At 48.8% G+C, this 14996-nt stretch overlaps 1 protein-coding gene across 3 annotated transcripts in view; it reads right to left on the reverse strand.

Moving 5' to 3' along the window:
- VAV1 (vav guanine nucleotide exchange factor 1) overlaps nucleotides 1-14996 on the reverse strand; it is a 49961-nt gene that overhangs the window by 20771 nt on the left and 14194 nt on the right. For 2 of the 3 annotated variants that reach the window (XM_055342961.1, XM_055342960.1), the window contains exons 2-9: nucleotides 3514-3630; nucleotides 2940-2998; nucleotides 2752-2820; nucleotides 2338-2446; nucleotides 2145-2240; nucleotides 1087-1155; nucleotides 814-917; nucleotides 136-235 (exon numbers count right to left, since the gene is read on the reverse strand). In XM_055342961.1, the coding sequence (XP_055198936.1) occupies nucleotides 136-235; nucleotides 814-917; nucleotides 1087-1155; nucleotides 2145-2240; nucleotides 2338-2446; nucleotides 2752-2820; nucleotides 2940-2998; nucleotides 3514-3630 (723 nt within the window). The remainder of the gene's footprint in view (nucleotides 1-135; nucleotides 236-813; nucleotides 918-1086; nucleotides 1156-2144; nucleotides 2241-2337; nucleotides 2447-2751; nucleotides 2821-2939; nucleotides 2999-3513; nucleotides 3631-14996) is intronic. The other variant, XM_055342962.1, reaches the window with a different exon arrangement.

The following is a 14996-nucleotide window of genomic DNA, read 5'->3' on the forward strand; positions in this document are numbered from 1 at the left end:
TCCCCAAACCCTCGACGGGCAGGTCTCTGGCTGGGCAGCCACAGAAAGTGGCACCATCAATTCAGTCTCCTCCCCGCTGCCCCTGGAGCCTGGGGAGGAGTAAGAGGGTTCCCCAAATGTGGCCCAGGCACTCACCTCCAGCTTCATCTGCACATCTTCCCGGGCTGTGGCCACGCGGTCCAGGTGCTTGCTGGCCGACTCCACCTGGCTGCAGTAGCGGCCGTAGACGAGGAACCTGAGGGAAGGACAGGTGGCCGGGTAATGGTGGCCGGCACCATGGTCAGGCAGATCTGGGTGTCAGTCCAGGCCCCACCTCTTCCCAGATGGGTGATGCTGAGCCTCGGTCTCCCCATCTGTAAAATGGGCATAACAATGGCACCTCCCACAGGGAGCTATTGTAGCGCTGAGTGAGACAATGCATAAGAAGCTCTTAGCATTTGGTATATTGTCGCTTCAAGGTTCATTCATTTAACCAACACTTACAGGGCACCTACTGTGTGCCAGGCCCTGTGCTAAGCACTTTAGGCATCAATTTATTTAATCCTCACCACAACCTAGGAGGCACGTTCCTGTGCCACACTGATTTGATAGATGTGGCACCAGAGCACAGAGAGGTTAAGTGATTTCCCAATACTACACAGCCCCAAGAGGCAGAGCTGGGGATTGAACCAGAAATGAGCAGTCCCTTGCCCAGGAGCAAAGAAGGAAAAGCCCTGCCTGTCCAGTAGTCTCTGAGGGCAAGATCTCCCAAATGCCCAGCCTGAGCAGGACAAGGTGACTTCCAGGAGTCAAGGCTGGCCAGCTGGGTCTCACCTCTCCTTGTATTTGATGAAGACCTGGTAGAGAGTGGGCGCAGTCGGGGAGGCCAGAGCTTCCTTCATCTCCTTTAGGAAGTGAGTATGCACGCGAAGTAGGTCCTACTTGGAAGAAAGGGTAAGGCCGGGGCTCAGGAAGCCAAGCAGGAGATGGGTCACCCTCCCACTCTATGTTGCTCAACTCCCAACCCCCACATTCCAGGGACAGGTGAGGCCAGCAGGTTGTCCCCACTGGACAGAGGCCAGGAGGGCTGCGGACTGGCCAGCTCACCTCGATGTTGATGAAGATGATCTCAATGTCTTGAGGTTTGAGGAACCGCTGCAGGGGCTTCATGAAGTGCTGTGGGAGGGGAGAGAAAGGTGAGGGAGGGGCCTCACCCTTCCTGGGAGATGAGGACAAGGAGGCAGAGTCAGAAAGAAACAACAGAAAGAGAGACTAAGAGAGAAAGAGAGATGGAGAATGTTCACACAAACACCTGTACGTGGCTGTTCACAGCAGTTGTTCGTAACAGTCAGAAAGTGAGAACAACCCACATGTCCATCAGTGGATGAGTGGATAACAAGATGTGGTCCACCCACACACGGGAATATCAGCCCTGAACAGGAGCGAGAGCCGACATCTGCTGCCCTGTGGAGGGACCCTGAGCTCATGACACTCAGGGAGGGAACCAGAGACAGAAGGCCACACGGTGTGTAGCTCCACGTGTGTGAAATGCCCAGAACAGGCTCCTCCACGGAGATGATAAGTAGATTAACAGTTGCCAGGGGCCGGGGAAGGATGGGCTTAGGGTGTGATGACTGAAGGGTATGGGTTTTCTTTGGGAGGGATGATGAAAATGCTCTAAAATTAAATAGTGGTGATGGTTACAAAGCCTTGGGAGTAAACCAAAAGCCACTGAGTTGTAGCCATTAAATGAGTGAACTGTACAGTATACTGGGTCCACCTCAATAAAGCTATTGAAAAAGCAATGGCCCAAGGGAAGGGAATAGAAGGTCAGAGAGACGTAACAGAGACACGCAGACAGAGATGAGGGTACAGGAACGGATACAGACAGGGACAAAGGGGCACACACAGGGAAAGAGAGACAAACGGAGGAAGATGTAAGGAGAGACCTAGAGGGAAAGAGACAGACACAGGAGACAGGATGACAGAGAAAAGCAGAGACAGAGATGAAGAAACACAAAGCGACGGGATAGAGAAGCGCCCCGGGCCCGCTTGGGACACAGTGGCCTCTCAGTGTGGCCCAGAGGCCGCCACACCGGCGAATGTGCACCTGCCGGGCCACCTCCCGCGCCTGCGCCTGCCAGGGGCTGGGTTGAGCATCGCACCTGCTGGATGGAGCCCAGCGTGTCCGTGTACTTCTCCTCCGTCTGCTGGATTTCCCGCAAGCAACAGCACCGCTTGTCATACTCCGTCATCTTGGGCTGAGAATGGGGAGATGAGGTCGGTGTTGGGGTGCCCGGGGTTGCCCACCCCCCATGCCCATGTGTCTGCCCAGACATCATACCCCGCCCCACCCACCGGCATGGGCATGGGCTCCGTGCGCATGAGGTCTTCGTAGATCTCGTCACCCTCCGCTTCCTCGTTCTCCACGCAGTCATACAGGTCCTCGTCCTCCTCCACCGTGTCGCTGCGGAGTATGGAGTCAACCAGGGCCACCGGAGCCCCCAGGCCAGGGTCTCCGCAGGCCCCTCCCAGATCAGACTCGTGTCCCCTCAGATCCACAGGACAAGGCCATGCCCCCTTCAGGCCCCCCAAAGATAGGGTCACATCCACTCAGAACCCCTAGGGCAGGGTCATATCCTCCCAGACCCCTTAGGGCAGGGCCATATCCTCTCAGACCCTTTAGGGCAGGGCCATATCCTCTCAGACCCCTTAGGGCAGGGGCATGTCCCCTCAGATTCCCAGGGCAGGGTGGTGGTCCCAGACACTCACTCGATCTGGTCAGACAGGCCACTGTAGATGTCTTCATCACCCACACTCTCTTCCTCAGTGGGAAAGGGCCTGGGGGAGCCATAATGGTATGAGCCAGAGGCCTGGGGGCCAGTTGGGAGGGGGACTTCCAGAAGGGGGAGGATTGGGGCCAGATCAACCCAAGGATGCCAGCTCAAATGGTTACTCACATGATCCCCTTATTCTGGGCAATTGGGGTCCAGGACAGAGCAGACAGGGTGTAGATGACCTGTGACAAGGGCCATGGCTGCTCAGCAAGCCCCTTGCCCACCCACATGCCAGAACACAGCCTCAGACTCCATCTGAGACTAGATATTATGGTTAGACTCCACATCCCTAGGAGCCTAACTCAGGATTTTCTCCACCTTCCCACTCCTCTGTGGGTAGGTCAGGTTCCCCTAACTAAGCACCCACCACTTGATTGCCTTCTTCTATGCAATCCTTACAACCACTCAGAAAGTATAGGATGATATTATTCAGAAAAGAGGGACCTAGGGCTCAGAGAGGCATGGCCACAAACCTGAGGTCACACAGCAAGTAAAGAAGCAGGATTGGAACCCAGTTCCAAGGATTGGAACACACCCCAAGCCATGCTCTTTGTATCTGAGGTACCACCTGGTCTGACTTACCTGTTCCTCCCCCAATAGCCCTTAGCTTTCCCGGTGTAAATGTTCATGGAAATGGACTAAATCCAATCTTTCAGCCTTATGTGCCCAGCTCATGGGCAGTTCAGCACCAGCTTACCTTCCCAAAATCCTGTACATCGAAGAGGTCAAAGGCCTCAAAGAGTTCACTCCGCTTGAGGCCAAACTTCTCACAGCAGGTAGACAAAAAGGTACGGATGTTCTTAAGGCATAGAAACTGTGAAGAGAGACAGAAATGGGGGTAGAGGAAACATAACAGGACGGGGAGCTGCTGAGCCCTGGGCAGTCTGTCTTGGGGACTGGCAGGGAAGGGGGAAAAGAAGCCATCACCTCCTTCTCAGTAAGCCGCACCCTCTTCTTTTTTTTTTTAATTTTTATTTTATTTTATTTATTTATGATAGGCACACAGTGAGAGAGAGAGAGAGAGAGGCAGAGACACAGGCAGAGGGAGAAGCAGGCCCCATGCACCGGGAGCCCGACGTGGGACTCGATCCTGGATCTCCAGGATCACGCCCTGGGCCAAAGGCAGGCGCTAAACCGCTGCGCCACCCAGGGATCCCTGCACCCTCTTCTGATAAGGATCAAGCTGTACCTGAAGCTAGATCTACCCTTGAATTCTTCTTTATTAAGGTAAAATTCACATAACATAAAATTCACCATTAACTGATAACAAAACATATTATATACATACAATGGAATATTACTCAGCCAGGAAAAGGGATGAAAGTTTGATTTATGCTACAACATGAATGAACCTTGAAAACATTCTGCCCAGGAAATAAACCAGACACAGAAGGACAATTATTATAGAATTTCACTTATATGAGGTCTCTAGAGTAGGCAAATTCACAGAGAAAGTAGATGGTGGGAGCCAGGCTTTGGAGGAGAGGGTGGAGAGTCAGAATTTCATGGAAACAGAGTTTCCATTGGAGAAGAGGAACAATTTTGGGTATAGAATGCCACTGTATTGTACACTTACAAATGGTTAAAGTGATAAATATTCTTTTATATATATATTGTATTCAAATATTTTATATAAACTTGTATTTATATTTATCAAATATGTATTTATGTCATTTTCTGTATGTATATGTAATGGTAAATATTGTGTATCTTCTACTGAAATAAAAAAAATCTAACCACGGAGCAGCCCGGGTGGCTCAGCAGTTTAGCGCCGCCTTCGGCCCAGGGTGGGATCCTGGAGACCCGGGATGGAGTCCCATGTTGGGCTCCCTGCAGGGAGCCTGCTTCTCCCTCCACCTGTGTCTCTGCCTCTCTCTCTATGTCTCTCATGAATAAATAAATTTAAAAATCTTTTTTTTTATAAATTTAAAAATCTTTTAAAAAATCTAACCACGAACCATTTAAAGTGTACGCTTGGGTGACATTTAGCACATTCACCATGTCCTGCAATGAACACCTCATCTAGATCCAAGATGTTTTTCTCAGCTCAGAAGGAAACTCTGTCACCATTAAGCAGTCACCTGCCATTTCCACTCTCATCCTTCTCCCTGGCAACCACTGTCAGCTTCCTGTCCCTATCATTTACTATATCCATAACTGATAAATGGATAAACAAAATGAAGTATATCCATTAAATTATTAAGCCAAAAGAAGGAGCAAAGTACTGATACATGCTACAAAGTAGATAAACCTCAAAAAAGTGATGCTCAGTGAAAGAAGGCAGGTACAAAAGGTCACATACTGTATGTTTCCATTTATAGGAAACATGTCTGAACTTTTCAATTTCATGAGCCAACATATACCTTTCTTGTTTAAATCAGTTTGGGTTGGGTTGTAGTGACTTGCAACCACAAGATGTTACCCAATGCAGCAGTCAGATATACAGGATATCACTCTGGGTTTGGGGTATTTGGCTCTGCTATAAACAAGCCCTCACATCCTTGCATTTGCCTGATAACTCATCCAAGTGTCCATATGGGCTCAGCTCTCTCTAAGGTCTCTAGATCCTACAGAATCCTAACCAGCCTTGCTTGACCACAGTTTTGTCTCATAGCTTTGCATGAGCACCTGCCATGTACCCAATTCCTGGCACTCTCTCTAAATATATTACAGATATATATGTGTGTGTGTGTGTGTGTGTGTGTGTGTGTGTGTGTGTGATGAGCACACCTAAAATCTACTCTCTTAGTATATTTCCAGTGTTCAATACAGTATTATCATTTTTCTTTTGAGAGAGAGTGTGTGAGAGAACATGTGCGTGTGAATGGGAGTGGGGTGGGGGGACAGAGGGAGAAGGAGAAAAAGAACCTTAAGCAGACTCCACACTCAGCACAGAGCCCTACTTGGGGCTCCATCTCAAGACCCTGAGATCACAACCTGAGCCATAATCAAGAGTCAGACACTTAACCGACTGAGCCACCCAGGTGCCCCTCAATACAGTAGCTACATCATGCCTGCACATTGGATCCCTAGACAGATTCATCTTACCTAACTGCACTATTGTACCCTTTGACCAACATTTCCCCATTTTCCTCATCCACTCAGTCCCTGCTAAGCTTCTACTCTCTGCTTCTACGAATTTGACCTTCTTTCTCTCTCTCTTCCTCCTTCCATATCCCTCCCTCCCCCCTCAAATCTTCCCCCTTCTCTCTCCTTACTCCCTCTCCCCCCCCCATATATAATGGAATCCTTGCAATAATGCTACAAGTACTATTATATCCTCACTTTATAGATAAGAAAACTGAGGCAAGGACAGCCAGCCAGGATGCAACCCTAGGCAGCATGACCGCAATCCTGTACAAAGGACGCAGGCTGCTGTGCCTGAAAGTTTTTTAACGTTTGCCCATGCAGTAGCAACATATATGAATCAAATCAATACACACTATTCATTCTACCCGTGTTTATCTCACACCTCCATCTTCAGACTCTATCTTCTTCTCATTTATTGCTGCATTCACAGTATACCTAACCCACTCTCTACAGAACATGAATGTTAAACGCTGGCTTAAATGTCTTTAAGAAGAGAATTTTACATCCTCCGATTGAAAGAAAACTAAGATCATTTGCTATAAAAAGAAGGCAGTGTAAAATAAATATGATGTAAACAGTGTTAGTAAATTCCAGCTGGATTCCATTGTCTGTCCAAGGCTCATTCTGTCTCTGTCAAAGAGAGATTAGTAATAATTAGAGGTGCTTAAAAAACAGAGTAGCAATTCAACATCCATTTGTGATAAAGAAAGAGAGAAAAAAAGACTCTTGGCAAAGTAAGAATGGAAAGGAATTTCTGTAACCTGATAAAGAGAGCATCTTCAAAAAAAAATCTTAAACCTTTGTTTTAATAAAAAGTAGAACATTATATTTAATGGGGAAATGGTGAAACGATTCCCTGCATTTGAAATCAGAACTAAAGTAGGGTGTCCCCATTACCATTTCTAGTCAACACTGCATTGAAGATCTTAGCCTACACTGCAAAACAAAACAGGGAAACAAAAAAGGAAGGAAGGAAGGAAGGAAGGAAGGAAGGAAGGAAGGAAGGAAGGAAGGAAGGAAGGAAGAAGGAGGGGAGGGAAGGAAGGAGGAGGAGAGGGAGGGGGGAGGAAGGGAGGGGGGGGAGGAAGGGAGGGAGGAGGGGGGAGGAAGGGAGGAAAGGAGGGAGGAAAGGAGGGAGGAAGAAATTAGGCATATGCAGAAGATACCATTGTCAACATGAAAAGCTCAGAAGAATATACAGATAAATAACCAGAATCAATATGGTAATTTCACAATGTTAGTCAATACACAATCGATATACAAAGTTTACTGCGTGTTGGTGCATTAGCAACAATCAACCAGAAAATGTAATTTTCTTAAAAAGATAATATTTAAGAAATCCTAGAATAAGCAAAACTAATCTACGGTGACAGAAATCAGATCGGTGGTTGCTTCTGGGGTGGGGAGGGTGGTGGAGATTGACTCAGAAAGGCCACAAGTGATGGAAATGTTCTGTGTCTTGATAAGGGTGTGGGTTGCACAAGTCTGCACATGTGCTAGAACGGATTGAGCAGTAAACTGAAGAATGGAGCGTTTCACCGCATGAAAATTGGACTTCCATTTAAAAGGATACCATTTACCATAGCCTTAAAAATGTAAAACATACAAAAAAGCTAGTGATACATAACAAATCTAACAAAAAGAAGTGAAAAATGTTTTATAGAGAAAATTATGGGGTGCCTGGGTGGCTCAGTGATTGAGTGTCTGCCTTTGGTTCAGGTCATAATCCTGGGGTCCTGGGATCAAGTCCCACACCGGGCTCCTTGTGGGGAGTCTACTTCTCCCTCTGCCTGTGTCTCTGCATCTCCCTGTGTGTCTCTTGTGAATAAATAAATAAAATCTTTTTTAAAAAAATTTTTTAAAAGATAATTATAAAATTTTAGTTGAAAAATATGAAAGATCTAAACAAATAGAGTGTAATACATGTTAATTCCTGTCTAGAAAGACTCAATATTTTAATCTCAACTAAAATCTCGAAATGGTCTTTCGTTGAACGTGGCACATGGATCCTACAATTTATATGGAAAAGAACAGAGCCACAAATAGCCAAGACAATTCTATAAGGGAAAAGTAAGCCAGGAGTACTCTCATCAAAACTTATCATAAATCTACAGTAATTAAGACAATGTAATTATAGCAGTTAGCCTCCAAGATGGCCCCTAGTGGTCCCCAGATCCCAGTACTTGTGCCCTATTTGTAGTTGTCTCTCTCACTGAACCAAGATTAGCCCTGCGTGACTGACTAATAGAGTATGGTAGAAGTAACAACACATGGCTTTTCGAGTCTGGGTAATAAAAGGCATTGCAGCTTCCACTTTGGCCTCTTGGATCACTGACCGGCCACTGTGTTGTGAGACCACTCAGTCAGAGCTATGGGGGTGGGGTCCAAGTGGAGAGGAACTGGGGTTCCATGTGGCTGAACCACCTAGGAAACAGATCCTCCAGCCACAGTTGAGCCTTCGGATGACTACAGCCCTGACTACATCTGACTGCAACCTCACGAGAAACCCCAGCTGAGCCATTTCATCATCCCTGATCCAAATAATTCATAAGCACAACAAATGCTCAATAAAGGAATATTTGGGGGATAATTTGTTATTTAGCACTAGTTAAGAAATATAGGGATAAAGACAAACCACAATGGAAGAGCCAGAAGTAAATCACACGTGTATGAAAAATGTCTTTTACAACTGAGCAGCTGTTACAGGCGTAGGGTAAAAAAGGGGTACTATTTTATAATTGTGGGTGGTTCTGGGGATCCCTGGGTGGCTCAGCGGTTTAGCGCTTGCCTTTGGCCCAGGGAGCGATCCTGGGGTCCCGGGATCGAGTCCCGCGTCGGGCTCCCAGCATGGGGCCTGCTTCTCCCTCCTCCTGTGTCTCTGCCTCTCTCTCTCTCTCTCTGTCTATCATAAATAAATAAATAAATCTTAAAAAAAATTGTGGGTGGTTCTACTGGTTATCCATAAAGGCAAAAAACAAACAAACAAACAAACAAACCCAAACAATAAATCAAATTCCTTCTTCATATCCTACTCATAACAAATTCCAGATGGTATTAAAGACCTAACTGGTAAAAGCAAGGCTTTGAGAAGACAATTGAGGAGACTCTCTGGATGACCTCAGAATTATGAGTGATTCTGGGACAACAAAAAGCCCAAATGATACACAAAATTTGATCAAACTAAAATAAAGGCCTATTCATCAGAAAGCATTAGGAAGAGAGTGACAAGACAGGTCACAGAGTGAAAATGGATATTTGCTGCACATTTGCATTCAAAGTGTGTCAAGAATTCTTAATGACTCAATAAGAATCAATAAGACAACAATTCAATCAGAAAAATTGGCAAGACCTGAACATGAGCTTCCCTGAAGAGGAATCACAAATGCCCCCAAACCCACAAGGGGACGGTCAACCTTGGTAGTCATCCAAGCAATGGTAATTAAAACCACAAGATACTATTTCCCACCCCCCAGATATGCAAAGTTTTTATTACACTCAGGCAAAGGGATGCCTGGGTGGCTCAGCGGTTGGGCGTCTGCCTCCAGCTCGGGGTGTTATACTGATACTGGAATCCCGGATCCAGTCCCGTGTCAGGCTCCCTGCGGGGGCCTGCTTCTCCCTCTGCCTGTGTGTCTCATGAATAAATAAATAAATCTTTAAAAAAAATAAAGTCAGGCAAATATCCACTAGAAGCAGCATCTGCTTCCCCACCTTTTGTGTCTGGGCTGGTCTGGTGAACCAGTGGAAGTAACACTGTGTGAATTGGAAGTTTAGGCTTCCGGAGGCTTTGCAGCCTCTGCTCTTGCTTTCTTGGAACGCTGTTGCCAACCTGAAGAGCTCAGTCTAACCTTTGGAGGGTGAGAGACTGTGCGGAGTGGAGACAAACAGGCTGGAGGGAGGTGAGAAAACACCTGGCCAGCCCCTTTGGGGGTGCGTGGTATCTTCATCCATCCTATCTGGAGACTGTACTTCCTTCCTTCCTTCCTTCCTTCCTTCCTTCCCTCCTCCCCTCCCCTCCTCCACCCTCCCTCCCTTCCTTCTTTCCTTTTATAGTAGATTTTATATTTTTAGATCAGTTTTAGGTCCACAGAAAAACTGAATGCAAGGTAGAGAGACCATACACCTCCCTACCCCCTAAGCATGCACAGCCTCCCCTACTATCAACCTCTCCCATCAGAGAGGATATGTTTGTTATAATCAATGAACCTACGCTGACACGTCATCACCCAAAGTCCACACTTGACATCAGGGTTCACTCCTGATATACATTCTGTGGGTTTGGACAAATACATAATGACACGTACCCACGATTATAGTAAGATACAGAGTAGCTTCACCGCCTGCAACATCCTCCGTGCTCTGTTTATCTGTCCCTCCCACCCCACCCCAACCCCACCCCAACCCTGACCATCCCCTGGCAACCACTATCTCCATAAATCCCTTGTCTGGATGTCCCACAGTGTCCTTATCCATCACCTAGAAGGACATCTCGGTTACATCCATGTTCTGGCAAAGATGCAGAAAGCTGCCATAAACACCGATGCGCAGGTTTCTATCTGGACCTGAGTTCTCAGCCCCTTTGGGTATATATATTTTCTTTTTTAATTAGACATTATAGTCACATTTCCAAGTCCTGTGCACTGTCCCTGACCTCTTTCTCCTTTTTCCCTCCTCACTGGCTGCCCCTCTCTGCAAGTGGATGTGGACCATTCCCGTCCATGTCCTCATTCTCTCTCCACACGTGCACCCCTCAACAGCAGGTAGCGTGCTTCTGTACTGCCTGGTGCCCCTTCCTTTCTGTCCCACAGCCCACCCTCCCTCTCTCACTACAGCCCCATTTCCCCAAAGCTGTCTCTGAAGAGTCACTCAGTGAACCAGCGCTGCCTGCGCAAGCCGGCTCCCACCCTCCAGGCACCAGCCCTTCCAAAGAGGCACCATTTATTGAGAGCATAGCCTCTTCCAAGCCTGAGATGAAGAGTTTGATGTGCACAGGTTTGTTCAATCCTCCCGACAACGTTGCTACCGAGATCCAGGAGGCCCGCTCTGACAACATCTGCCCTGCCGGTGGTTCAAACCCCAAACCTTGGAGTCACATTGGCTCCTCTGTTTCTCTCTCATCCACTCCCAACCCATCAACAAATCCTCTTGGTTCCACCTTCCCAATACAGCTGGAATCCTGCCCCCTTCTCTGCACCTGCCTGGTCCAAGCCACCATTATCGCTCGCATGCCTTACTGCAACGGCCTTCTCATCAGACGGCTTGCTTCTGCCCCTGGACCCATATCATTTATTTTCAACATGGCAGCCAGAGAAATATTGTCAAAACCTTCCCAAGACTTCCATCCTATCCAGATGCAAACCACAAGGACCCACATAACCTGCCTCATCCCCTCCCTACCTTCTCCTCCTCCTGTTCTCCTAGCTCTTTCTGCTCCAGTCATACAGGCCTTGTCACTATTCCTCCAACCTGCCAGGCATGCTGTGCCCCAGGGCCTTTGCACAGGCCATTCCCTTCTGCTCAGAATGTCCATCCCCAATTAACCTGGCACCTCCCTCCCTTATCTCTTTCAGGCCTTTGACAAAAATAGCACTTCTCAGTGAGACCTTCCCAGTCACTCTACTTAAAACTGCACCACACATGCACACGCGCACTCCCAGCACTCCCCATCCTTCCCTCTGCTTTGTGTTTTTTCCATAGAGCTTATTGTCTGGAGCACTGTATATTTCTTTTATTTAGTTTATCACTGTCTGTCTGTCTTCCTTTACACGCTGGCACGTCAGCTCCACAAGAAAAGGATTACCAGTGTCGTCTGTTCATTGCTATGGTCTCAACACCTGGTACAATGCCTGACACCCAATAGTTGTTCTGTAAAAGTTGGTGAATAAATGGATCCACATTTGACAAATGAGACAACTGAGCCTCGGTGGGGATATATCCCCACCGAGGATATATCCAAGGCCCAAGGCCACAAAGAAAGGAGTGAAGAGCCAGATACAAGTTTTCTGGAACCAGAGGCCATGCTTCTAACCACTGCACCACCCTACCTCTTTGAACCACACCAGGCTGCCTCCTGGTGCCACATAGGATGTTCGACACGTGACAGGAACCACATGTAACACTCTCCTGCCCAGCAGCCTCTGCAGCATTGTAGGCTGACTCCAGTCAGGGCTTGCAAGTCACCAGGAGCAATAGAACAGTTGGCCTCATCTGGCCTGAGGGAGGAAGTTCCCTCCTGACCTCAGGGAGATCAGCTGAGCCTTGAGATTTCTTCCCCCCAGTCATGTGACATCTCAAGGGGGGAAAAGAGATGTGACTCATCAGCCCTCCAGGCTGGGGTAGGGCCCACTGAAGAAAGGGGCTCCCTCAGACAGCCAGAGTGACTGTGGTGAGACCACCAGAAGGACTTCCCGGTAGCCCAAAGCGTAGGAGAGGTGGCAAAGGACAGGAGGCCTTTTAACCAAAGGTGGGAGGGGCGTGTGAGAACATTTCCTTCATGTTGGTGAGGCGAGCCCCTCAGCCTCCCTCCCCCTTCCACCAGAATATCAAAAAGCTGGGCTGGCATCTTGCCCATATGCAAATCGGCACCCAGACACTTCCCCTTTGCCGGCTGGTCCCCCTTCGGCACAACCCTTGGCCCAAGACAAAGAAAGAGCCAGAAAGGTTGGTTAGTTTGCCACCCTCCTTTAGGGAACCAGCGTGCAGGGACAGAGACCCACTGGGCGGCTGGGGGCAGGGAGCAGCAGAGAGGGACCCACAGCGGAGCACCACTGCCGCAACCAGCTCCCCTACCCCCACCCCGGCCCAGGGAGCCACCGGAAACAGGAAATGCCTGTTACCCGGGCTTGCTCAGGGAGACAGAGAAGGGGGGCCTCTGCGTTCAGCCCTGAAGCCCCTTAATCTTGGGACTGCAAGACTTCATCTTGCAGACCAGAGAGGGTGGGCATGCTGTGCACCCTCTTCGAAGCCTGGGAGCAGGGGTACAGAGCATCAACTCCTCCTCCGGGCCTTCAAAACCTTCCCCATGCTCGCCTGTCTCTCTTTCATCTCCTCCCCTCTCACCCCAACACACACTCAACATCTCCGTCTCAGTCAAGGGGGTCAGACATACATGGTCTGACTCCCGGCCCAGCTGCCACGAGCTGAGGGACCTTGGATGGGTTACTGCACCATCTGGGGCACTCACTTCCCCGTCTACACTCTGGGAATGAAAATACCGACCGAATCTCCACTCTAGCACCAGGCCCACCAGGCAGCGTCGTACATTCATTCAACAAGCACGGATTGAGTGGCACAGTGTGCCAAGCCCCGGGACCCAGGGGTGGCCAAGACAGACAAAACCCGCACAGAGCTTACAGTCTAGTGGGGAGACGGACACTGAGCAGATAGCAGCATGAATAAGCGATTGGTTACAACGGCGGTGGGTGGGTGAGCGTGGGAAACAGCACAGAGAGCCCTGGGAAGGGCGTCTGACGAAGCCAAGGACTAAGGGATGGCAAAGCAAGAGGAGGAGTGCTCCCAGCATCCCTCATGCACCGCTGGCTGGGATGTCAAATGGTGTGACCAAGTAGGAAGAATGGCTTGGCAGTTTCTTCAAAGGGTAGGCATGCACCTGCCACACAATGTATTTCACTCGTGGGCATTCACACAGAGAAATGAAAGCAAACGTCCCCATGGAGCCGAGTGTTCACAGCAGCCACATCTGTGACAGCCAAAACGTGGCAACAGCCCAGGTGTCCCTCAACAGGAGAAGGGATGAGCAAGCTGTGGGACATCGTATGCTGGAATACTACTCAGGAATGAGGTGTGAAGGGCTGATAGACACGGCACTACGATAAATCGCAAAAGAGTGAAAGAAGCAGACTCAGAGGGTACATAGCCTATGAGCAGATGGAACAGCATGACAGAGAGCTCTCCTCTGGCCTCCACCCCTTCTTTGATTCAACAAATATTTATTGAGCATCGACTATGCCCCCAGGTACCTATCCAAGTGCTGGGGGTACAGCTGTGAACAAAAGCGCTACGCACCCCTGCTGGCGTGAGGCTGACCCTCTGGTAGAAGGAAGCACACAACCAAAGTGTTACATGAATATGTATGTACGAGGTGGTGAGTATTGAGGGAGAAAAAGAAGTGGGATAAAGAGACGGGCTGTGCTAGGAGGGGAGCTTCACTGAGAATGTGACATTGGAGTAAAGGCTTGAAGGATAGAATGATCCAGGTGGGTGCCTTGGAGGAAAAGCATTCCAGGCAGAGGGAACAGCCAGGGCAAAGGCCCTGAGGCAGGACACTGCCCGGTGTGTTGGGAAAAGAGGTGGGAGGCCAGTGTGACTGGAGCAAATTGAGAAAGAAGGAGTGGGAGGGAGCGAACCAAGAGTAGTATCGGATGCTGATTTACCCAAACTGAACAACAAAACTGTGTAATAGGGGGCACCTGGGTCATTTAGGTGCCTGACTCTTGATTTCGGCTTAGGTCATGACCTCAGGGTTGTGAGATCGAGCCCCACCTCAGGCTCCAAGCTGGGTGTGGAGGCTGCTTAAGAGGCTCTCTCTCTCTCTCTCTCTCTCTCAAAAATTTTTTTTAAAACTCTGTAATCAGGGATCCCCGGGTGGCTCAGCGGTTTGGTACCTGCCTTCAGCCCAGGACGTGATCCTGGAGTCCCAGGATCAAGTCCCACGTCAGGCTCCCTGCATGGAGCCTGCTTCTCCCTCTGCCTGTGTCTCTGCCTCTCAATCTCTCTGTCTCATGAATAAATAAATAAAATCTTAAAAAAAAAAAAAACTGTGTAATCAAAATGGGATAGGTGGTTGTCACCAGAGCATCCCCACCATTTGGCCATGTCTCAGAGTCTCTGAGAGGGAAGCACAAACAGTTGATGCCCTTCCCCCAGTTCCCCTGGTCCCACACTCCAGTGCAGATCACGCTGAAGGGGACAGCCCCACATCTTTTGGGGTGCTGGATGCTGCATCCATGTGGGGATCATTCTAAGTCCCCAGGGCAGACAGACACAAGACAGACACCCCAAGATGGATTTCTGGGAACACATCATCCACTGAGAAGCCATGAAGTTGCTGCGGGGTTCCAGGACTAGAGG

This window comes from Nyctereutes procyonoides, unplaced genomic scaffold (assembly GCF_905146905.1).
Source record: "Nyctereutes procyonoides isolate TBG_1078 unplaced genomic scaffold, NYPRO_anot_genome, whole genome shotgun sequence".
Taxonomy (NCBI): domain Eukaryota; kingdom Metazoa; phylum Chordata; class Mammalia; order Carnivora; family Canidae; genus Nyctereutes; species Nyctereutes procyonoides.